The sequence below is a fragment of the Eupeodes corollae genome, chromosome 2 (genome assembly GCF_945859685.1).
Source record: "Eupeodes corollae chromosome 2, idEupCoro1.1, whole genome shotgun sequence".
Taxonomy (NCBI): domain Eukaryota; kingdom Metazoa; phylum Arthropoda; class Insecta; order Diptera; family Syrphidae; genus Eupeodes; species Eupeodes corollae.
This window is the reverse complement of record NC_079148.1, coordinates 67911629-67937581: the sequence shown is the minus strand read 5'-3', so window position 1 is coordinate 67937581 and position 25953 is coordinate 67911629. Positions and strand designations below refer to the sequence as shown.

The 25953-nt window shown below is 36.6% G+C and overlaps 1 protein-coding gene across 4 annotated transcripts in view; it reads right to left on the bottom strand.

The window, feature by feature from the left end:
* LOC129946014 (tyrosine-protein phosphatase non-receptor type 9) overlaps positions 1 to 25953 on the bottom strand; it is a 187626-nt gene that overhangs the window by 103089 nt on the left and 58584 nt on the right. The window contains exon 1 of one of the 4 annotated variants that reach the window (XM_056056021.1): positions 4517 to 4576. The exons of the other annotated variants lie outside the window; for them this stretch is intronic. Within the exon in view, the coding sequence (XP_055911996.1) occupies positions 4517 to 4561 (45 nt within the window). The 5' untranslated portion in view covers positions 4562 to 4576. Of the gene's footprint in view, positions 1 to 4516; positions 4577 to 25953 lie in introns of those variants that run through there. 4 annotated transcript variants of the gene reach the window in all.

Genomic DNA, 25953 nt, shown 5'->3' with positions numbered 1-25953 from the left:
TTTTGAAATTTGATAAGTAAATACAACAAAACATAAAATACTTATCATTTTTTACGTTAAAAATAATCGCTAAACTACAACCACGCGTTAGGTCGGTCAGGCTTTTGATAGGTTATCATGTGTCTTAAAGCTCGACCTAAGAATTTTCAAAACGTAACTATTTGGAGCCCAGGCTTATAAGGAGCGGTTTTATCCGGCTCCCCATCCTTGGAGTTATACTTCGGTTCTGACCTTCCAGGTTGGGGGTTGTGCCGTCGGGGTGACTTCCTGGCCACGTAAAATCGTTCATAGTTGCGAAGCACCAACAAGCCTCGGATACGGACGGATTTACTGTTGACAACCAACGCAAACGAATTAAGCACAACGAACTTCGGGTACGCAGGTGGAATGTTAGGTCCCTTAGACTTAGGAAAGAAGTCTTCAGCTGTAGCTGCATCAACGAGCGCCTCATGACAATACGCATCAAGGCTAAGTTCGACAACATTGGCCTGATATGCGGGCATGCCCCCACAGAAGAGAAAGAAGACAACACCAAAGATATGTTCTTCGAGCTCCTAGACAAAACATATGAGCAGTGCCCTAGCTACGATATTAAAATAGTCCTGGGCGATTTTAACGCCAAGCTAGGAAGGGAAGACATCTTTGGTGTAATATTCGGGAAGAACAGCCTGCACGACAACACTTCCGACAATGGATTCAGGCTCATAGATTTTGCTACGGGGCGAAACGTCATGGTAGCCAGTACGCGTTTTCCACACCTCAACATCCACAAAGGAACTTGGACTTCTCCAGATCAATCTACCGTCAACCAGATTGACCATATTACGATCGACGCCAGACATGCTTCCAGCATTATGGATGTATGAACTTTCCGAGGAGCTAACATCGACTCGGACCACTACTTCGTTGAAGCCAAGGTAGCACTTCGGATCTCCAGACCCAAGGCAAAACAGGGAGGTGCTGGGAGAAGATACAACGTCGAACGGCTACAATCGCCAGAGATCGTCAAATCCTTTTCCGACCGAGTTACAAGTAACCTCTCTTGAAGTTCTCTGAAGCCAACACAATGTATCAAAAACCAGTGGCAACATTGCCAAGGCCAATTTACAATCAGAGAAGCCGCCTCTGATGTGCTGGGTTTCAAACAGCCACCAACAAGGAACCCTTGGTTTCATGAGGAATATCGGCAGGCAAATGCAGCCAAAAAACAGGCACGCAAAGCGGAGCTGCATAAAAGGACGAGAGCTGCTCATGAGCTCTATGAGCAAGAGAGGCTAGGGAGCATGAGAAGCGTGCGGTCGAAGATGTTGAGAGATTTAACTGCAGGAATGAAGTTCGAAAAATTTATGAACAGGTAAAACGGAATTCACTGGTACATAAACCTAGAACCGAAGGCTGCAAAGACGAAATTGGAAATATCATAGTGGAACCGCAGTCAATGCTGAGGATATGGTAGGACCACTTCTGCAGACTGTATAACGGCGACGACGAACTGAATTTTGCTGTCAGGCAGGATGATCCATTCAACATAGACGACGAAAGCCAACAATCCCGTCCTCCCGACTTAGACGAAGTAAAGATTGACATATCTAAACTGAAGTCTAATAAAGGCGCTGGAGCGGATGGCTTGAATGCCGAGCTCTTTAAAGCAGCTGGAGATAAGTTGGTTAGGAGCATGCACCAACTTATCTGTAAGATATGGTCAAAAGAAAGCATGCCCGATGAATGGAACCTCAGTATTGTTTGCCCGATCCTGAAAAAAGGAGACCCTCTAAACTGCACCAACTATAGAGGAATAAGTCTACTTAACATCGCCTATAAAATCTTCTCTGCCGTAATATCTGAAAGTCTAAAGCCCATCGTCAACAACCTGATAGGTCATTATCAGTGAGGTTTTAGACCAGGAAAGTCCACAGTTGATCAAATATTCACATTACGGCAAATCCTGGAAAAAAACCCAAGAACACCAAATCGACACCCACCATCTTTTCATCGATTTCAAGGCTGCATATGACAGCATCTACAGGGACGAGCTGTATAGAGCCATGTCTAGTTTTGGCATCCCTGCCAAACTCGTCCGTTTGTGCAGGATGACCATGGAGAATTCACGCTGCTTCATAAAGGTTGGAAACAACAGAATCGTTCAATGTCAAAAAAGGTTTTAGACAAGGTGAAGCGCTCTCATGTTATTTTTTTAACATCGTGCTTGAAAAAATAGTGCAGAGCTCACACTTCAACACTAGAGGCACTATCTTTCAAAAGTCTGTCCAATAACTAACGTATGCTGATGACATTAACATAATCGGAAGAACTCAGCGTGATGTCAATGGGGCTTTTGTGAGTATTGAGGCACATAAGGGACATACAACACCGACTTCTTGGTCAAAAGGCCACCATCGACAGACGTAACTTTGAGGTAGTCAAGGACTTCGTCTACCTAGGATCCGCTGTCAACGCAGAAAACAACACCAGCGCTGAGATCAAACGCAGAATAACTCTTGCTAACCGCTGTTTCTTTGGGCTAAGAAAGCAATTGAGTGCTAAAGTCCTCTCTCGACTTTGGGGTCATGGCTGGGTCACGTAGAGCGCATGGAAACCAATGCTCCGGCCTGGAAAGTCTTCGAATTCACACCCACAGGACAGCGCAGTAGAGGAAGACCGCGGATCAGGTGGCGCGCACAAGTGGAAGGTGACCTCACCCAATTTGGAGCGCGAAACTGGAGACATCTAGCTAGGGACCGAGCTAGATGGAGAAGTTTGTTGGGTGAGGCCCTAGTTCACACAGGACTGTAGCGCCACCTTAAGTAAGTTAGTTTAAAGATACGACTTCTGGCTGTTAAAAAAGACAAAACAAATAAAGGAATCGGTGGAAAAGGACCAGGTAAACTTACTGATAAAGTTATTCAGGACATCTTTAATGAAGGTTTTGAAGGTAGTTTAAAATTGATGTCGGTTATGGGATGCCCTATAAGCCGCAAAGCCCATACTTATGTTGAGAAACGTAATGAAAAGCGAATCTCACGTTCTGAGCGGCGCGTAAGTGATGCCGTTAAAACAAGCCAGAACTGATTCAAAAGCTGAACAATCTGCTTTGAAAGAGTTTCAAGAAAAAGAGGAAATAATTCTCTATGAACTAGTAATCGCTGATTGAAAGGTAAGTCCATATTTTCATAGTTAAGAGGACTTCAAACTTTAAACGAGTCTTTCTCAAAACTGTGTTTTCAAACTTTCCTTCATCGTATCTAAAAAACGGCTTGACCGAATGACTTGAAATTTGATGGATTGGATTCAGCACATGTAAACGCTTGGAATGAACTATCGACAAGCAAAAATTTCAAAAATGTCTTTTTTTTTCAAATGTCTCCTAAAAGTCCAAATTTTGGTATATTCAGTTGATGATAGTTCATTCCATGCATTTGGGCTCACAGATTAAACGCCGTTTCCTTTTTTTTTTGTTTTAGATAAGCCAATCAGCCGGAATCGTGGAGGAAGTTCGAGCCCATTTTTTCGAGGTATAGTGGTTCACACCGATGTAACTCGAACTATGTTCATAAATGATAACAAACTTAACAAAGTTGCATCTATTTACTGGTCGTAAAAAAAAATCCTAAAATTCCTTAAAATACAGGCCAGCACATGAGATGACCCCCATCCCAGGGGTAGGTTTGTTAAATTTGAATTTAGTTTAAAAAATGTTCGATTTAAAATATTAACTAAAATTTTGGAATCCTTGACTTAAAAAACTACCTGATTTTTTGTAAGATGCTAATTAACGGTAGGTTCATCTGCCATTGAGGCGGCACTACAAATTTAACTTTCCTATAAAATTTCAATGTCAATTTAATTAGCTCCCACGAATTAAAAAAAAAGAAACAAATACACAATTAAAGATTAAACTAATGTATATAATTAAAAACAACACGCTAGTATCAAAAAAAAAAAAAACAAAATAATACTAATTACAAAGAATTACAATTAAACAAAATTACACGAAATTAAATAAAATCATTTCTTTGAACCCAAACACACATATATTCTACGAAACCCCCAAGGCGACACGAACCCAACGATGCTAAACTGATAACTCGAAGTTCTAAAGAAAAAAAAAATAAAGTCATAATTTTCTTGAGATCATCGCACATGGTTGCTCATTCCTAAGAAGAAACAACATTCAACAATGACCACCTTTCGTTTCTCCCGAAACCGACCTGGGTCATCAAGATTCTTCTTTTTTGTCTGTCTTCTTTTATTTTTTGAAGCAATTTCCGGAAGGGAAGGGATCAGTTTATCTAATTAGAAGAAAAGATAACTCTTCACCAAGTTAATTCTAACACAGTCAGAAACTTATTTTTACTGCATTGAATTTGTTTGTGTTCTATTTTCAGTGAATTTATTGCTTTGCAATAAAACTAGTGACCTGTTTTTATTTTTCATTTTTAATAAGATGCTAATTAGCATTGTGAGTTAATTAAAATTAAAATTGAATCACAAAAACTTTCTATATAAAAACACTTACTAAATAAATTTGCGATGTGACGACACTCTTAACACTAGACACCATAATAATAGAAATTTCTTAAATAAACAAATCAGAAGAAAATAATGTTGAATGCTTGAACCGAGCTAACTGCTGCTTGGGCCTGGTAGATTTGAAATACTCTACACAAATAATGGTCAGGTGTTAAAATATTCGCAGACTTAGTCAAGTCAGCCGACCGACAACGGATAACGATGAAGACAACAGACAGTGACTAATTCAGCTTCAAAAGATTTTTTCAATAGAAATTATGGATCGTGCAGCAAATGCGGTGATGGGCTTGGTGTTTAATCTGCACATGTTGATTATTGCAAGAAACCAGGGTTGCCAAAAGGAGTTTTGAAAAAAATAAACTACATTACTTGTTTTTAGTCAAACATCTAATATTTTTTTTGAATTATTGTTTCACAAAAGAAGAACTTGTCTTTCTTTCATCGAAAATGGTTAGATTTTCATTATTTTAAAATGTAGTAGTGGCAACTATGATTTCCTAGACATTTAAGTTTGACACACAAATTGATTATTTTCACAAATTGTTTCTTTTAATATTCAAGCTAATCGATGAGCAATAAAGTATAATTACAAAAATTAGGTGGTGCAATAATTCATAACGAACCAAAGCCTAGTGACTTATATCTGTCAACCATTAATGCGTGCGAGTATTGTCAGGAATTGAGGGGACCTATAGTCTGTATGTCAAATTCGAACGTCTTGTTTGAGAAAGAACTTTTCACTAGAAGAATTACTCTTGGAGGGTTTGTCAATTACTTGCAATAGGCAGTACCTGTAGAAAAAAAACTTTAGGTGGTAAAGGCATTTAAGCCAACGCCTCTGGCATGACAGTCTTGGGCACTAATGAGCACGAGGCAGGCACTACGTAGTATTAAAGTATGTATCATCTATATTGGCAATTAAGAATGACTGAAGCAAGAGTACTTGATTTTTTGAAGAACAAGTGCGACGAATTGTATTTTTACTTGAATTTAATCAAGTATGGGGTGATTTTTTTGAGGTTAGGATTTTCATGCATTAGCATTTGACAGATCACGCGGGATTTCAGACATGGTGTCAAAGAGAAAGATGCTCAGTATGCTTTGACATTTTATCATGAATAGACTTACTAACGAGCAACGCTTGCAAATCATTGAATTTTATTACCAAAATCAGTGTTCGGTTCGAAATGTGTTTCGCGCTTTACGTCCGATTTATGGTCTACATAATCGACCAAGTGAGCAAACAATTAATGCGATTGTGACCAAGTTTCGCACTCAGTTTACTTTATTGGACATTAAACCAACCACACGAATGCGTACAGTGCGTACAGAAGAGAATATTGCGTCTGTTTCTGAGAGTGTTGCTGAAGACCGTGAAATGTCGATTCGTCGCCGTTCGCAGCAATTGGGTTTGTGTTATTCGACCACATGGGAGATTTTACGCAAAGATCTTGGTGTAAAACCGTATAAAATACAGCTCGTGCAAGAACTGAAGCCGAACGATCTGCCACAAAGTCGAATTTTCAGGGAATGGGCCCTAGAAAAGTTGGCAGAAAATCCGCTTTTTTATCGACAAATTTTGTTCAGCGATGAGGCTCATTTCTGGTTGAATGGCTACGTAAATAAGCAAAATTGCCGCATTTGGAGTGAAGAGCAACCAGAAGCCGTTCAAGAATTGCCCATGCATCCCGAAAAATGCACTGTTTGGTGTGGTTTGTACGCTCGTGGAATCATTGGACCGTATTTTTTCAAAGATGCTGTTGGACGCAACGTTACGGTGAATGGCAATCGCTATCGTTCAATGGTAACAAACTTTTTGTTGCCAAAAATGGAAGAACTGAACTTGGTTGACATGTGGTTTCAACAAGATGGCGCTACATGCCACACAGCTCGCGATTCTATGGCCATTTTGAGGGAAAACTTCGGAGAACAATTCATCTCAAGGAATGGACCTGTAAGTTGGCCACCAAGATCATGCGATTTGACGCCTTTAGACTATTTTTTGTAAGGCTACGTCAAGTCTAAAGTCTACACAAATAAGCCAGCAACTATTCCAGCTTTGGAAGACAACATTTCCGAAGAAATTCGGGCTATTCCGGCCGAAATGCTCAAAAAAGTTACCCAAAATTGGACTTTCCGAATGGACCACCTAAGACGCAGCCGCGGTCAACATTTAAATGAAATTATCTTCAAAAAGTAAATGTCATGGACCAATCTAACGTTTCAAATAAAGAATCGATGAGATTTTGCAAATTTTATGCGTTTTTTTTTAAAAAAAAGTTCTCAAGCTCTTAAAAAATCACCGTTTACTTAAAAGAAAGAACTTTTAATTTTAGTTCAATTTCTTAAGTACTTTCAATATTGGTTTATCTTAAAAAAGGAATTGTACTTATTTTGAAAAACTTATAACCTACAATTAATGTCCAAGCTTTATAAAAATTGAGAAGAAATTAAAGTACTACAAGAACTAAGAAAGTTTCTAAAAGCACAAAATATGAATCAAATAATATCAACAAAAAAAATAAGTACATTCCAGTTTTAATACTTACAATTTTCAAGTACAATGTGTAAAGTACTTGTGACTTAACAATTTAGTATACAATTCTTACTTTCTATTTTTCGTCTTTTTTTTTTGTTTGCTGGTTGGCAACCCTAGACAGGGATAATTTTGAGTCACGCAATGTGTGATGGTATAGTAGTAAAAATACTTTATTCAATCAGACTAATATTTTTTTTGGTTTCTAGTTAGTAAGTAGGTATGTCTGTACTTATATTATATTCAACCTTTGTATTTCTTTATAATGTTTACCTCATATGCTCGTGAGCAAACAGTGAACGTCATTTTGTGGAAATTATTTTTTTATAAAAGACAGTGAAATATTTTATTATTTAAGTAAAAGAACGCACCTATATTAAGAAAGGTCATTCAGAAGACACAAGTCACCTTACAATCAATTCTTAGAAAAAAAATGTAATTAGAGTTGAAAAGCTTTTTGTTTTGTTCTTCTTTTTTTCCACAGAGAAAGTAGTTGGTACTTTTAATTTAATTTAAGAAAATGTTAATGAATTACCAAAAGAAGTACTTTTCATTCTCCTAACAAAACACAAAAAATGCCTAATCAAGAAAATAGATAGACGCTTTTGCAGGAATGAAGTTCGGAACGTTGCCCAACTGAAAAGGAGCTCAACTGAAAAGGAGCTTAAGGTTTGTATAAGCTATCAGGAATTTTTAACATAAATCTTTCTAAACACTGTAAAAAATATAATAAGGAGATGTCTCATCCCATAGCTTAGTTAAATGAAAAGGAATCTCCAGTTGACAATTTTAAGATTAGGCATTTTTATTAAGAGTATAAATTTGAGCATCTATAAGCAAAGTCTTATTGGTAACTGCTATTACTTTTTTTAGAAAGTGTAAAAAAGCCAAGAACTTTTAAGTTACATTTAAAAGTTTGCTAAGAACGGCACTGGTTGAGGAATTCGGACAAATTTTTTCCTTGTCAGTGGATTTCTAGCTGAGGAGGACTACATTTTTAAATCTTTTTCTTTATTAAAAATAACAACAACGTTTAGCCCAAGGTTGCAGAGGGAACACAAAGGGTTTAAGTCTGTTCTATGTGGTCTATAATTCAATTCAAACATTTCCGTTCTGATCTTGAAGATCAAGCTCATTTCAGAAACTGTAAACTCTTCTCTAAAGTAGTTTCCTTCACCAATTTTCAGATTAAGTTGTCTGTATATATTCCTGGATGTTGATACAGTCCCTCGCGCCACACAAAGCCTATACATCGAGTCATCTATAACAGAGATACATTCATAAAGTGCATTTTTTAATGCTTCCACATTGTCCACTGGCAATGATATTGAAAGGTTATGTGCTACAGCAAGATCATACCAGTTTTTGACCTGACTATATCCACAACTAAAACAACTTTTAAGGAGTCTTTGGTGCAAGTTTTGGTCGGACCGCTTCATAACTTTGATCATAAAAACGGCGTTAGCCTTTAATTTTTTCAAGAAAATATGAGGTAAGTCTGACTCTAGGTGGATAGCATAATTAGGAGTGTTGATAAATAACCTAAAAATTCGCTTGAAAAAATACCTCTGTATATTTTCCATTTCCTCCAACTGTTCGAAACCATATACTTCATTATCATAGCAAAAACAAGTATTCACGGTGGCATTGAAAACTTTGAATTTTGAAATTGGATCTACGAGATTATTTGCGAAGAACTGGGACCACATTTTATTTATTGCAATTTTTGCAGGGGATTAAGATTATATGTCATTGTTTACCCAAGATACTTAAATTCATTTTCGACCTTAATTATCTCACCATCTAAAGTCCAATTCCGCCCATAGCCAATAGATCTATTTCAAGATCTGAAAACCATTATTTTGGATTTGGTGGTATTTATTCTAAGACTGTTTTAGCTTGTTTATCTGGAGCTGTAGAGTAAGCGAACTGTCTGATAAAATCACTAGATCTTTAGCATAAAACAAGACTTTAATTGTTATATCCCCGAACTGAACTCCCCCAGGTATACTGTTTTCGACATCGTTCATATACAGTGCAAACATGATAGGGCTTAGAACACATCCTTGAGGGACACCTGCTTCACAAATAAATTCTCTAGATACTTTTCTACCATTCTGAACAGATGCCATCACGTTTTCTAGAACTTTTTCGTAGACTCTGATAAACCTAAGTAGATAGGCCAATTGCTGAGAGCTTATAAAGTAAGGACCTCCTATTAATAGTGTCAAAAGCCGCTTTTAAATCGACGAAAAAGGCATATAAGTTCTTTTTTTTATCAATAAAACGCCTAGCAGTGGTGCTGAGTACAAAAGTTTGATCAATAGCTGAAAAGTTGGCTCGAAAACCAGCTTGAAAGCAACTAATCATATTGTTATCTTCTACCCAAGACGTAAGTCTAGTATAGAGTATTTGTGTAAACACTTTTCTTATTGAGTTAAGCACAGCAAGTTCTCTGGCAAATCACGGTTACCTTTTTTAAAAATGGCTGTAATTCGAGACAGACGAAAATTTTCAGGTACTCTCTCTTCACTCTTCAATATTCTATTTAAAATTTCTAACAGATATTCCAAAAACTCAGGAGTAGCATTTTTGTAAAACTCTACTGGGATCCCATCAGATCCAGATGCTTTGTTATTTTTTAAGCAGCTACTAGTTCAACCATTGTGAGGTTGGAATCCAGTTCAGCAATAATGACATTGGGGAATGCAAAGCTCATTGTCTTAAGATTAGGGTCAGCCAGAAGTAGAGTTTCAAAATAATTAGCAAGTAGAAGCAGGTAGATTTTCATCAAGTGTGAACAATAGCCTACTTTTCCACACACTCAAAAAATGTTCGAGTCCTTGCGTTCAAAGAGCTTAGAAGCAGTGTTTTTTTTTTTAAAAAAAAAGTTCTTTTTTGAGATTGCATAACCTTTTGTATTTGTTCAGGATTAATCAAACTACATTTAAACTCAAATCATTAATTAATTTCATTTCTAGTTTTGTATTATATTTGATTGTAAGAAAACCCTGTTTGGAAGATTATTCGCGCGACTCACTGTACTTACTTAAAACAAGCAACTTATAATCCGCTTAATCCTCATCCAAGGCCAATAATTTGCATATTTTAATGCATTGTATTTAGATGATTTGGTATAGAAAAAAACCACTATGTAGGTATCATTCGATGTAAGACAATTTTAAACTTTCCTTTTTTGTTTGACCATCGCCGTGAACACATCTTCCAAGCAAGCCCTAATTGGTAACATTTTTTCATTATAATTTAAAACATAAATCTTACTGTTTCATTTTATAATTAAAACTTAAACATTATACAACAATTTTTATATATAACAATAAACTTAAACTTTATAACGATTTAATCAAATCTTTCGAATTCTCAAACATAAAAAATTGGTCCTTCTAAGCCGAATTTAAAGAATTTTTCTAAAAGTGTTTTTTTAAAGACATCGAATTGCATATATAATATATTGATTGTATGATATCTATATATATATGTCCTTCGAAGCTATTCATGCACCGCATATGTGATACCGTGTATTCATACGAATTTTTTTGATTGATCTCGCATCGTTTTATCGTTTCGTTAATAAAAAACTAATTGTGCTTTTCGACATGGCGAATGCATTAAAAATCAAATGTGGTAACGCAAAAGGGCGCTTAACGCGGGCAGCAGCATTTGTGGAAACAATAGATGAATCCACAACTCTAGAAATGCTTGAGATACGTTTGAATAAACTTGAGACCGCGTGGTCAGAATTTTCTTCGCTTCATAACGAGATTCTCGAACAATCTCAAGAAAGTCAAGTCGGTAAAATTGAAAATGAGTTTTCGACATATGAAACAAAATATTTTGTTACCAATGCTCAAATAATTAAAGCAATTCGCGAAAGGGTAAATTCCAATGAACTTTCGTTAAATAAGTCAGCTATAGATCGGTTAGTTGACCAGCAATCGGTTTTTTTGGAAAAATTAAATAATTCGTCTTCGTTGTCGCCGAATAATTCAAATACAACCAAACTTCCAAATATCGTTGTGCCACCGTTTAGCGGAAGCTATAAGGATTGGCCATCCTTTCGAGATTTGTTTCTCGGATCAGTTGACACTAAGACGAATCTTAGTCCAACTCATAAATTCCATTATTTGAAATCGTATCTACGTGATGATGCCGCTAATCTCATAAAGCACATTAGCATATCCGATGTTAATTATGCTGAAGCATGGGATCGTTTAGAAAAGCGTTATGATCGTAGACAATTAATCGCTCAATCGTTTATTGAAACTTTTTTGTCGCTTCCTACTACAAATGTTTGCAATGTTCAAACTTTAAGAAAAATTTCTGATGGTGCCGATGAAGTTGTGCGTGGGCTTAGTGCGTTGGGTAAATCGAGTCGCGACCCATGGCTCATTTATTTGTTATTGAACAAACTGGATCCCGATTCAAAACAAGCTTGGGCAGAACACATCGGTTCTCGTGAAGACTGCACCATAGCAGAATTTTTAGAATTTTTAGAAGAGCGGTGCGATGCTCTTGAGGCATGCCAATCTCTTAATGGTCGTTCGGTCACAACGCGTACAAAGCAACCAACTAGCATTCGGGCTCATTTAGCTGGGCCCTCAGATTTAGCTACGTCATCTAAATGTGCAATGTGTAAAGAGGATCATATCCTTCCGCAGTGTGCCAAATTCGTCGCGCTAGACATTGACTCTCGTCGAAGTTTTGTAAAAACAAATTTACTTTGTTTTAATTGCCTTCGTGCTGGCCATTCGTCGCTTAAATGCCGTTCCTCGTTTCGTTGTCGGGTGTGTAAATCACGCCATCATTCGCTGGTGCATCTCGAAGATGCATATGAAAAATCTCAATCCGCTTCTTCAAAATCTTCGCTTCAATCTCAACCTTCGTTATTACCTTCTACAGCTACATCTACAACTACAACTACTGCTCCCAATTCGATAATTAGTAACCATTCGCTTGAATTTACCTGTCGGAAAAAAACACTATTACCAACGCTGTTGGCTAAAATTCAAGATATTCAGGGAAATCTTCTAAACTGTCGTGTGCTTCTAGATTCCGGGTCACAATCTACTTTCGTTGTTGAATCTTTCGCTCAAAGACTCGGGTTTCATAGAACTCATTCAAGAATCCCTATTCTCGGTTTATCGGCTACGGAAATAGGATATACAAAAGGGAGTATATCGTTAAACCTCCATTCTCGTTTCAACACATCTCAATTATTCGTTGATGCATTTATAATGGATAAATTATCTTCGAATTTACCATCTAAGTCGATAGACGTGTCTTCTTGGTCATATATTGAAAATCTCGAACTTGCTGATCCAAATTTCAATTGCGCTGCTCCCATTGATGTTCTTCTTGGAGCTGATAAGCTTTGGAGCATTCTAAGGAATGGACAAATTCGTGGTCCTGATGGGTGCCCAATCGCTCAAAGTACTTCGTTCGGTTGGATCATAACGGGACAGTTCTTTGAACCAGAAGAATCGAATTATTTCACGTCTTTTCATTCTTTAGTCGATATTGATTCGTTACTACACCGATTCTGGGAACTCGAAGAAGTTCCTCCAGCAAATAATACAGCTGTGGTCGACCAGGCGGAAGAACATTTTCGCCAAACATTTTCTCGGTCTCCTGACGGGAAGTATGTCGTTCAACTTCCATTCAAAACACAAAATCCATCGTTCGAAAAAACTCTACCTTTTGCTGTTTCGCGTCTCTATGCAATGGAACGTCGTTTCAATCAAAATTCCAGTTTGCGAGAATTATATTCTAAGTTCATGCGAGAATATATTGATTTAGGCCATATGACTCAGATTCCTCGTGAAGAAATCGCTATTCCTAATAGCAGATGTTTTTATCTTCCTCATCACGCAGTGTTGAAGCCGGACAGCTCGTCCACAAAATTACGTGTCGTGTTTGATGGTTCAGCTAAGGACTCAACGGGAAAGTCTTTAAACAGTACTCTATTGATAGGCCCTCCTATTCAACGCAATTTAATAGGTGTGTGCTTACGTTTCCGTCAACATCCTTTCGTGTTTACTGCAGACGTTGTTAAGATGTTTCGACAAATTTGGGTTGATGATTCACATGCTGACTATCAGCGTATTGTTTGGCGTGAATCTCCTTCGAAAGAAATCGAGCATTATCGTTTACGTACTGTGACGTACGGTACTGCATCCGCTCCATTTTTGTCTGTTCGTACTCTAAAACAACTTGCTGAAGATTATAAATCAGACTACCCAAACGCAGCCCGAGTTCTCCTAGAAGATGTCTACGTCGATGATGTCATGACAGGAGCTAAATCAAAGAAGGAACTTATGGAACTACAATCTGAATTAGTAGCTCTTCTTTCCTTGGCCAAACTTCAGCTGCGAAAATGGAGTTCTAATTGTTCTACTCTTCTAGCTTCGCTCCCAAAGGAAGAATGTGAATACTCTATTTTCGATACGGAACGCTCAAAGTCATTTGTTAAAGTACTCGGCATGCATTGGAACCCTTTATATGACGAATATTCATTCCGCATGTCAAAAAATCTTCCAACCATCTTGTTGACTAGGCGCTCGTTACTGTCAGAAGTGTCGCGAATATTCGACCCATTAGGACTACTGGCACCATCCGTCGTTCTCTTCAAAATACTATTTCAGGAACTCTGGTCATCGAACTTAAATCTTGGATGGGACGACCCGTTGCCTTCAGAATTAGCGGAACGATGGGCAAAGTATAGACAAGAGATTTCGGATTTTGAGCAGGTTCGTATCCCCAGAAACTTGTTTGCATCTTCATTCGATGACGTTGAGCTTCATGGATTCTGCGATGCATCCTCACTCGCTTACGGTGCTGTTTTATACACTCGTTGTAAGACCACAGAAGGATACAAAGTCAACATTATTGCAGCAAAGACAAAGGTTGCTCCGTTAAAACCGATTTCGATTCCTCGCTTGGAGCTTTGTGGGGCTTTGCTGCTAACTCGTTTGTTCAATCTCATAAAATCATCATTTTCGTTTAAATTTTCCAGAACTGTAGCTTGGTGTGATTCTGAAATTGTTTTGCATTGGCTCTCTTCACCTCCTCGTCGCTGGACTACGTTCGTTGCCAACAGAACCTCTGCTATATTGGAAACTGCTCCAAGGAGTTGCTGGAACCATATTCGATCCGAGTCAAATCCAGCTGATTGCGCATCGCGCGGTATTCTTCCGTCAAATCTTCGAAATCATCACCTTTGGTGGACTGGTCCACCATGGTTATCCCTTGAGGAAAATGAATGGCCAAAACCAAAACTCGTGAACTTTAACCCGGAAGAGAACGAACTCTTACTCGAAAAAAGATTGTCTCCACCTCAAGTTCTTCTAACGTCATCCAACAAGTTTGATGTCATTGATCACATTATCAATAAAACATCATCGTGGTTTCGTATGCAAAGGATACTCGCTTACGTCATACGTTTCATCTATAACTACCTATGTGAAAAATCTAATAAACCTAATCGTCGAACCTCATACTTAACCCTAAAGGAAATCATCGTCGCGAAAACAACTATAATTAAATCCATCCAACAAAATTCATTCAGTGAAGATATTCGTTCCTTAATAACCAAAAAACATCTACCCCAAAAATCAAAACTTCTAAAATACTCTCCCTTTTTAGATAACAAGGGTCTTCTTAGAGTAGGAGGCAGGATAAAAAATGCTAACATATCTTATAACATAAAACATCCTTATATTCTACCTAATAACAATTTTTCTGCTCTTCTTATAGAAGATATCCACAAAGGTAACCTTCACCCAGGAGTTTCCGCAACCTTCGCCATTGTAAAACAACAGTTTTGGATCTTGGGCTCTCGTAACATTATCCGTAAGATTGTTTTTGGCTGCAATAGATGTTACAAACTGCGAAAAGATACCACTACGCAACTAATGGGTGACTTACCATCGCAAAGGATATCACAAAGCCGTCCGTTTTCACATACAGGTTGTGATTATGCTGGGCCTTTTAACATCAAGTTTTCTAGAAATCGTAATCCAAAAACATCAAAGGCCTACATTTGTTTAATTGTATGTATGGCCACCAAAGCTATTCACCTCGAGCTAGTGAGTGATCTCACTTCTGAAGCCTTTCTCGCCGCTTTTCGTCGATTTGTTTCGAGACGTGGACTCTGTTCGAATGTCTATTCGGACAATGGAACCAACTTCCAAGGTGCGCGTCGATGTCTCAACGAGATGCACAAGTTGGTTCTGTCAGAAGCATACAATGAAGCCGTTGCTACGGCACTTGCAAAGGACAGTGTGGAATGGCACTTTATCCCCCCATCGGCACCCCATTTTGGTGGTTTGTGGGAGGCTGGTGTCAAGTCCGTCAAGTTTAACATACGACGTGTAATTGGATCAACCATACTTACTTTCGAAGAACTATACACGGTTCTTACTCAAATCGAAGCTGTTCTAAATTCTCGTCCTCTATGTGTTATTTCAGATAATGATTTGAACCCACTAACCCCAGCACATTTCATTATAGGTGAACCATTTACTGCAATCCCAGAGCCAACTACTTTGGAAACACCAGTCAACCGACTCTCTCATTGGAATCACCTCCAAAATATGGTCCAAGGGTTTTGGAAACGTTGGCATATGGAATACATCACCACCCTTCAAGAACGTCCAAAGTGGAAACGATCCACCCCAAACCTTAATATAGGAGACCTGGTTATTATAAAGGAGCCAAATCTTCCACCAACAAAATGGCTTCTTGGCAAGATCGAAGCAACAACTCAAGGGTCTGATGGTCGAGCACGAGTTGCTACTGTAAAGACCGCTGGCGGAACATTTATCCGTCCAATCACCAAACTGGCACGAGTACCCATGTCCTGAAACTCGTTCCAGGGGGGCCGGAATGTTCAGGATTAATCAAACTACATTTAAACTCAAATCATTAATTAATTTCATTTCTAGTTTTGTATTATATTTGATTGTAAGAAAACCCTGTTTGGAAGATTATTCGCGCGACTCACTGTACTTACTTAAAACAAACAACTTATAATCCGCTTAATCCTCATCCAAGGCCAATAATTTGCATATTGTAATGCATTGTATTTAGATGATTTGGTATAGAAAAAAACCACTATGTAGGTATCATTCGATGTAAGACAATTTTAAACTTTCCTTTTTTGTTTGACCATCGCCGTGAACACATCTTCCAAGCAAGCCCTAATTGGTAACATTTTTTCATTATAATTTAAAACATAAATCTTACTGTTTCATTTTATAATTAAAACTTAAACATTATACAACAATTTTTATATATAACAATAAACTTAAACTTTATAACGATTTAATCAAATCTTTCGAATTCTCAAACAGTATTCTTGGTTTGATTGTAAATACAGTGATTTAAAAACTGAGCTATTTGTTTTTCTATATAGTTTTAAGAACGCAAAAGATTTTCTCCTACTTTTTTTGCATTCTTCGTCGTACCATACAGACTGAAGGGTATTTCTACGTTGGGAAGAATGTTCTGCAGACTGTCTAATCACTGAAGAAACTATGTTAGTTATTGAATCTATAGAGCCAGATGTCACACTTGGCATTGTAACTAGCAGATGATTAAGTTTAATTTTATATCTATTGCAAAATGCAATAACAAAACTCCATGTTTTCCATTAAACTCTTTGGGATGAACACAATTTTTTTGTAAATATGTAATCAGATACCTTTACAAAAAGGTTCAAAAATAATTTACTTCCTATAAAAAGTTATTGTAATCAAAATATTTTGTTGAATTAAAAATTTAAAGATTTGTCAACGTCCTAGAATTTAAATCAAAGGTTTTTATGTACGTTTGTTTTACAGATATACTGAACGGGGTTTAAGTAAATCCATCGAATGTTTTATTTAAGTATCAATTACAAAAAAAAATTCAGAATATTTCACGAACCAATAAACCTAGCGATTTCAATTTAACTTTAATATTATACATTGACACACGATTGGTATAGACTCGAAAAAAGTTTTTTTTTTTTTAAATACACAACCTGAGGAATAATATAAGCACCTTTAAAAATTAACGTTTTTGACATTTGGTAAAAACTAAAAGTTGGTAAAATTAATTTTGACTCGAATATTTCGCAAAAACTTAAGACATTTGTTTTCAAACCAATTTTATCTTTAAAACAAAACATTGGCTCACAGTTTTAAACAACAACCTATTGTTAAGGGCTCAACATTTTACCAAGTAGCAATTTACTACCGACTCAAAATGTAAAACCTTTTATTTGGGTTTTGTTAACTAGTAAAGTGGTAAATCTCTTTTATTTAAAAATGGACACCTGAACATGTCAAAACATTCACAGTTCGTTGAAATAAATATATCAAACGATTGGAATTAACAATAATGTAGTGGAATATTCCATCCTTGTGTTCTATTATGAAACAGCCTGCCAATATCAGCCTAAAGCAATTATATAATTGTAACTTCGTAGAAAACTAAGCCTACGATTTTCTATTCGGTCTTGGGTGTTTAGGTTTTAAAACTAGAACCAAACTGTTACCTTGTCAAACCTATACCTAGAGTAAAATTTGAGTCTTCAAATATTTAATTTAATTTAAATAAACATTCCACGATAGACCAAGTTCATAGAATATCGGATGTAATAGAAAAACCATTAGAAGAAAAACAAGTATGTTTAGCTATTTTCTTAGATGTTGCTTAAGCTTTTGACAAGGTTTGGCATAAGGGACTTGAGTACAAACTGCAAAGGGATCTTCCCATGCAGTACTTTGAAATATTAAAATTGTACATCTCAGACCGATTGTTTGAGGTATGGTACGATCAAGAATGCTCGGAATTGAAGAAAATAGAAGCCGGTGTACCACAAGGAAGTGTCCTAGGTCCTACCCTGTATTTACTATACACAAGGGATATTCCAGTTGGTAATCACACCATAATGGCTACTTTTGCAGATGATACCGCAATTTTGGTACCCGACAAATGTGTCTCTAAGGCAGCAGTAAAACTACAAAATGCCATCGACACAGTGAGAGCTTGGACCGAAAAATGGCGTATCAAATTCAATGAAACAAAATCTTCACATATAAACTTTACAAATAAAAAGATAAACAATATTCCAATAATCATTAATAATCAAGCTGTACCTTACGCCAATACGTCCAGATACCTTGGAATGACTTTGGTTGCAAGGCTTAAGTGGAAAGAGCACATCAAAAAGAAAAGAGAAGAACTAAACTTGAAATATATTAAAATGTATCTATTGGTTGCTTGGTAACAACTCTGATTTATCAATCCAAAACAAAATAATGCTGTATAATCAAGTACTAAAGCCTGTTTGGACCTATGGAATCCAATTATGGGGCTGTACAAAGAAAACAAACACCGAAATCATCCAAAAATTCCAAAACAAAGTCCTTCGTGGAATAGTTAATGCACCTTGGTAAATAAGATATACCGATCTACATCGTGACTTACAAATAGAAATGGTTACAGAAGTTGTTAAAAAATTCGCTGTATCGCACAACCAGAGACTGCAAAGTCATACTAATTCTGAAATGGAGTCCGTCTTGAATATAAGAAATCATGTTCGGAGATTAAGAAGAACCAAGCCTCATGAGCTTATGGTCTAAAAAAAAACATGGGAAAGTATTAAAAGTTTAAACTTCCCCCAAAATTATTGTACAAAATTAAGAAAGAAAAATCGGAAGTCGATCCTTCAAGATTGATCCTAATGAAGAGGTGGTTTTAGTGGTTAAGAGTTCCACACTACTTGGTGTCGAATACTGCCAAGTGTCTTTTGAAGATTTCCTCCTGTCAAAAAAAAAAAATATTTCAAAATCTTTGTCTTCCGAAAACATTTTCTTACTTTAATACAAAACAATAAACCAATAACTCTTTCAAGTAAATTTGGAAAGAAATTTTGTTAACGTCAACAAATTGCAAAAAGCTAAAATAGCCACTCCGTGGTTTTAACAGTAGCGAAATTTTAAGAAAAAAAGATTTTAAAATCCTTTAAAATTAGCTAAATCGTCTTTAAATGAATCATCTTAAGTAAATTGCTTCAACATTTTACTAAATCATTTAAAACTTTGCGAAATTTTTTTTAAAGATTTTGTATTATTATTATTAGAAAAATCCAATTGGAATTAATAAAATGTATGAAAACTGATTTTCGAAGCGAATATCTAGAGAATTAATAAAAAATATTAACTTTAACATTATTTCGTTCAAAACAACACATTGGTTTTATTTGTTATATATTAAAAAAATCCTACGAAAATACTGGAAAAAATTCGTTTTCGACTAAAATATTTTGGCACAAAAGCCTATATTGAAATTAAACTTATTTTATCATACACAAAACAACGGATAAAGCCACCTACTGGCTCATATCCTCCTACCTTGGCCACGACAACCCAATTCCAGGAAACACCTTGAGGAAGGCAATTGCTGACGCGCAATCGAAAAAAGTTGGTCTCCTAATTGGTTCAGACGCTAACGCCCATCACACGGTATGGGGTAGCTCTGATATAAATGAGAGAGGTGAGTACTTATTTGATTATTTACTAAGCACTAACCTACTCATAAGTAATATTGGCAATGAACCCACTTTTGTAACCAAGAATAGGAAAGAGGTAATTGATATTACACTTACCTCTGACTCGATCCACAATATGATTTCAAACTGGCATGTCTCAAAAGAGAATTCCTTCTCTGACCACAAATACATTTAGTTTGAGCTCAAAGATGTAGCAAATACATCTACGGGATTTCGAAATCACCGGAATACTAATTGGGAGCGTTATAGGGAAGTACTAGCACAACTGCTTAATCACAACCTTTTTAAAAGCTCCTCCAGTAAAGATGAACTAGACCTTTCTGTAAATCATCTCACCGAAGCCTTAAATGAATCAATGAGAACTTCATGCCCTGTAACCATTTTAAAGGGTAAAAAGAAACCTCATTGGTGGCATAAAGAACTAGAACCATTCAGAAAGAGCTGTCGCAAACTCTTCAACAGATCTAAGTACACTAGATCTCCTTCTGACTGGGACTTATACAAACAAGCTCTAAAGCAATATAAAAAAGAATTAAGAAAGAGTAAGAGGTCTTCTTGGAGAAATTTTTGTGGTAAAATAAAAAATACTTCAGAAGCCTCAAGACTCAGGAAAATTCTCTCAAAAAGTCCAACAATACCCAGTGCTTTAAAGAACGAAGCAGGCACGTGGACTATCACAGATGAAGAATCTCTTAATCTGTTATTAGACACCCACTTTCCAGGTAGCTCTAACATAATCAATGACTTAACATCAGAGTCTTAAGCTTATACAGCGATTTAGTTGTTCTAATAACGCGGGAAAAACTGCAATGAGCCATAGACAGCTTTGATCCATATAAATCTCCAGGACCAGACGGAATCATTCCGGCCGAACTACAAAAATGTTCAGACATGATTATTCCACCATTGGAAATAATTCTGACAAGCTGTGTAAGGCTGAGATATATTCCCAAAGCCTGGAGAATGGCAAAAGTAGTCTTCATTCCCAAAGCAGGGAAACCCTCACACGTTAACCCTTAAGATCTACGACCAATCAGCCTATCATCCTTCCTTCTTAAAACCTTGGAAAGATTGATTGAAATTTATATCAGACATAATTTAAAACCATGTCTCATTTCCACAGCTCAACATGCTTACTCTAAGGGAAAATCAGTAGAATCAGCACTTCACTCGCTGGTACGTACTATTGAACATTCCCTCGAATACAAAGAATATAACCTGGTAGCGTTCCAAGATAATGAAGGAGCTTTCAACAACGTCAGTTACCAGGCGATCACAACAGCAATGGATAAGCTGAAATTAGAGGAGTAACTCATAGATCTTATAAGTCTCATGCTCAAAAGCAGGACAATAATTTCTAACATGAGAAGTTTTACTACCACCAGATCGGTGAATCGAGGCACCATCCCAAGGTGGAGTCCTTTCGCCTCTTTTATGGAACATGGTAGTAAACAACCTACTTACAGCATTGGAAGCAGAGGGTTTTAAGGTGATTGCCTATGCTGAAGACGTTGCGATATCCGTATCTGGGAAGCACCCCCAAGTTCTCTCGGAACTCCTACAAAATGCCCTAAGCAGGCTAACTAAATGGGCTAAGCAATGTGGATTGGACGTCAAAACAGAATTAATACTTTTTTCGAGAAGATATAAAATTCCTCAGATTAGCCCACCCAAGATTAAAGGAATACCATTAAGCTTTTCCGATCAAGCTAAATATTTGGGTCTCATTTTAGACAAAAAACTAAATTGGAAGGCAAATATTGACGAAAGGGTCAAAAAGGCTACTGTAGCGCTTTTTACTTGTAAAAAGGCCATAGGATCAAAATGGGGCTTCTCCCCACTGGACAAGATGGTAAATCTAAATAAGCTCATTAAAGTCCAGCGGTCAGCAGGTATGTGCATCACAGGAGCACTTCGCACAACACCAACCGCACCACTGGAAGTGCTTTTAAACCTAACACCACTTGACATCTTCTCTAAAAAGGTGGCTGCCAACTCATGTGTAAGGCTTAGAGCCACCTCTCAATGGACCAGTAACAATACTGGACATACAACTATTCTAGACAATTTCAGATCTATCCCAGATCGCTTAGACTATACCACCCCAAAAATGGTATTTGGTAAAAGATTCCATGTGTCCATCCCTTCAAGATCCTCCTGGGAAGAAGAGGGACCCCTGGACGATGCGGTACACTTCTATACTGACGGTTCAAAGACCGATCACGGAGTTGAAAGTGGTATCTTTTCAGAACAATTGAATCTCAGTCTATCCTATAGACTTCCCAATCAATGTAGTGTATTCCAGGCAGAAGTAATATCGATTAAAGAAGCACTATCCTGGCTCAAAGAAAACGTTATATCTTGTAAGGATATACGAATCTTCTCGGACAGCCAAGCCGCTCTTAAATCTCTCGCGTCTGTCTCCACAAACTCTCGAACAGTCCACGATTGTCAATCATCTCTGAAGGAGATGACGGAACAGTTTAACATTCACCTCATTTGGGTGCCGGGCCACAGAGACATTCCGGGAAATTGCAAAGCCGATGAGCTCGCCAAAAACGGAACACTTCTGCCTTATGTTAGACAAAAACATAACATAGGAACACCACTTGCTACATGCAAATATCTTCTCAAGCAATATGCTTTAGAAACAACAAATACTAGATGGTCACAAAGTACCACCTGCCTGGCAACCAAGCAAATATGGCCAAGTATTGACTTAAAACGGTCAAAAGGCTTGATATCACTAAGCAGACAAAGTATAAGCTCTACAATTGGAGTAATAACGGGACACTGCCTCATAGGTAGACATGCTCTGAGGCTAGGGGTCTACACAAATGACTTCTGTAGAAGCTGCATGGACGAGGAGGAAGAGGAAACAGTCCAACACCTTCTATGTACATGTCCAGCACTCTCCATTAGAAGGAATTACTTTCTCGGTAATCCCTTCTTCGATAATATCAGTGAACTGGCAACGATTGACACAAAACGTCTCTCTAACTTTATTAAAAGTACAAAATGGTTTGTTTAAATTCATTACTCTCCCATGAGTAACCTCATTAATGGACCCTTGAGGTCTACGTGTGTCAATGACATCTGGACAGCCACTCCAACCTAACCTAACCTATCATACACAAAACATTGTTGTTAACTTAAAGTTAAAGCCTACGAAACAAATAAAAAACGAATAAAAATGGTTTTCAGAGTAAAATTTCTTGAAAAAGAAAGATATTGAGTTTAAACTTTTTTTATAAGACCTTTAGAAATATCGCCAGATGGGCAAAAACGAAATGTTATCAGTGTGGGTCGCATTCTCTTTTTAAAATGCATGGCGTTAAATAAAAATAAAGAAAAACAACTTTTTAAAAAAAAATCGCTTCATCGGTTGAGACTGTTGTCCACGTACATACATTTTCGAAATCTCGATTACAGAAAAGCTGTAGAAATGATTTAGTCAAACATTTAATAGCCCTATTTTTTGTATTTAAAATATATTTCCGAATTATCATAGAAGATTAAGGCACCTAAGTTTCTGTGAACAAGAAAAGTAAACAAATTGAGAACAAGTTAATGCGACTTAGTAGTGCATTTAAGATTTAAATGACTAATCGAGCATTTAAATGTTGATAGGTGTTAATTTAATGCATCAATTAACTTAATTATTGTCTTTTATTTCCAAAATAAAACGGTTAGCTTTTGTGAATTCCCCTATGAATGAAGTCATTGTTTTCGACTTATGCTTAAATACGTGGGAAAATTATATTTTTTTAATTCGAAAAACATAAATTAATTAAGGTATGGAACCAAAATAAATTATACGACTGCACTTTCATTGAAGTATTTAAATATAAATATTTCATTTCAGACGCATTTATTTATGCCTGAGAACAAAAACTAGTTTCTTTTTTATTTCCGATAGCAGATATACAAAATTTAACACCTTTTTCAGCAAACTAATTTGTTTAAGCAAATATGCTTTGGCGTTAAGCATAAATAAATAAATCAAGCTAAAAAAGAATAAACTTGTGACACTTTCATTTTATAAATATTTCTATCTATTCATCATTCCAAATAATCAAATAAAAAATATAAAATTCCATAAATACCTAAGTCTAAACAAACTTTGAACAAAGAAAAACTTAAAGAAGGTCAAGAAAGTCGAAATGGTTGATTATGGTGTTGGTGTCAGTGTCGGGGACGGTGTCGCGCAGAAACTATAACTAAAACGAACCCAAACATAAAAGACCGACAGACGTCGCGACGAACTCGACACCATGGGAAAGTATCTATACTGATGGTGTGATGAGCATTATACTATTGACTTAGATTAATAGAAAACACTTAATTAGATGAGTTTTATGCTAATGAGATTTCCCTTAGTAATTACTAGTTATACTACGAGGTAATAGGTGACCTAAATTATCGGATGTGTGACTAATGAATCACTGCTGCAACTCCCATTAGAGCTTTGGAGTACGAGTTAAGACAACATTGAATGCGCAGGAAATGAAATGTCATCTTGTTCGTTGTTGTGAATTCAGGTGTGATGCTAAAACCTGCCGTGAGACTGAGAGTACGTTTAATATGAACATATTCATGCTTTAATATCACGTAGCAATTAAATAACATATATTTATTTACGTTTAAAGTTGTGCGAATAACAAAAGCAATTCCACATTGGTCGTGATGCAAGAAATATGTAATAATTAATACTTTCTTTAAGTATAGCTTGATAAGTCAATTATTTATTGAAATTCTGGAGATTAATGGCTGAATCACAAACATGCTTCAGCTTCGGCTTCGTCTGCGTTACGGTGGGCCTGCTTCGAGGTTGCTTTGAATGACATTTCTATTATTTCATCCTTCCACAGAGCAAATATTTTGTTTGTTGACATTTTTGTACAGCTGCTGAGCTATCAGACAAAGCAAATGTTCAGTTAAATGAACTAGAGCTTCCGCTTGGAGTCACATTACGTTACATTACGTTTTTCTCCTTATGATTGTCAAACGAAACGTGAGGTCGAAGCTTCATTGTGATAGCATGCATTAATTTCCTACGGCTGAACTCGTAAACGTCAGGCGAAGCCGAAGCTGAAACGTGTTTGTGTTTTAGCCATAAAAGGTTTCTAAACGACTATTAAAAAAGATGATTACTTTAATTTTTCTCCTGTTTGGAATAGTTTTGGATGAATAATTAATTATATTCAAGTGCATTTTTAGGAAAAGACTCATCAGTGTATTTAAGATATTTTAGAATATTCTGTTAAAATTAAATGGAATACAAAAAAAATCAAAACTGCTTGATCCAAAGCGGATAACCAGTGAATGGGTTGATCTACAATATGTCCATTTCGCAGTAAGAACTCAAACTGTCTATGAAATTAACGCTTTGACTTTAAGAAGACGTCTGTCTGTTAGAAACTTAGGGCCATATTATCACTCGCGAGTCGCCTACAAAATAAGTGAATGTGACTTTTTCGCATTACTGTTTGCGATTCGCCAAGTTGACGCTCGCCTTTAACTTTAAAAATTTGGCGATTAAAATGTCGTTCATCTAATCGGTCGAACTGCAATTCTAGGTGACTTTGAAAAAATCTTAGTTTTTTTTTAATTCGAAGTTTTTGTTGCGACATAAAAAAAATGAGTGAAAATCGACAAAGGTAAGAACAAACTAAATAATTATTAAATAAATTATAATTACAACTTTTATTGGTATAGCATTAAAAGAACCGACAACGCCCAGTTCTCAAAGTTGGTGGAGTTAATGGAGGCAAACCCCGACATTTCCAAGGGTGTCGGGAAGTTTGGATCGCCAAAAAAAAACAAGCCCAATATCTAGACCCTGAGGAGGCATTTCTAAATGGAACGATTAAATACGGCAGTAGAGGATATCCTGAATCTCCTAGAAAAATTGTTTAAACAAGATATCTTGAGCGCTCTCCATTTATCCGCCACTTTTCCAACAAATCCTTTCACTCACTTTTATTCCACACCAACGAGTCATGCGAAGAACCAGGATATCAAGCATCAATAAATCTTATTACTTCATTATTGTCACAAGCCTTAAAAACAAAAAGTTTTACCTAATCATCAAGATTAAGTACTTTACCACCATCGTATTCAAGTTGTAAAAATCTTTTCTATTTAAATATTGGTGTTGTAACTGAGCAGAATTGTTTCTAGCGTCTTGCTTTTTATTAGTGGACATATCTGCGTTGATCCAAACTGGGCAGATTCTTGCTTCAAGCAAATTAAGAACTTGGCTTAAAACTACTGAAACTGTAAGTTGGAGAAACCTAGCTCAAAGTCA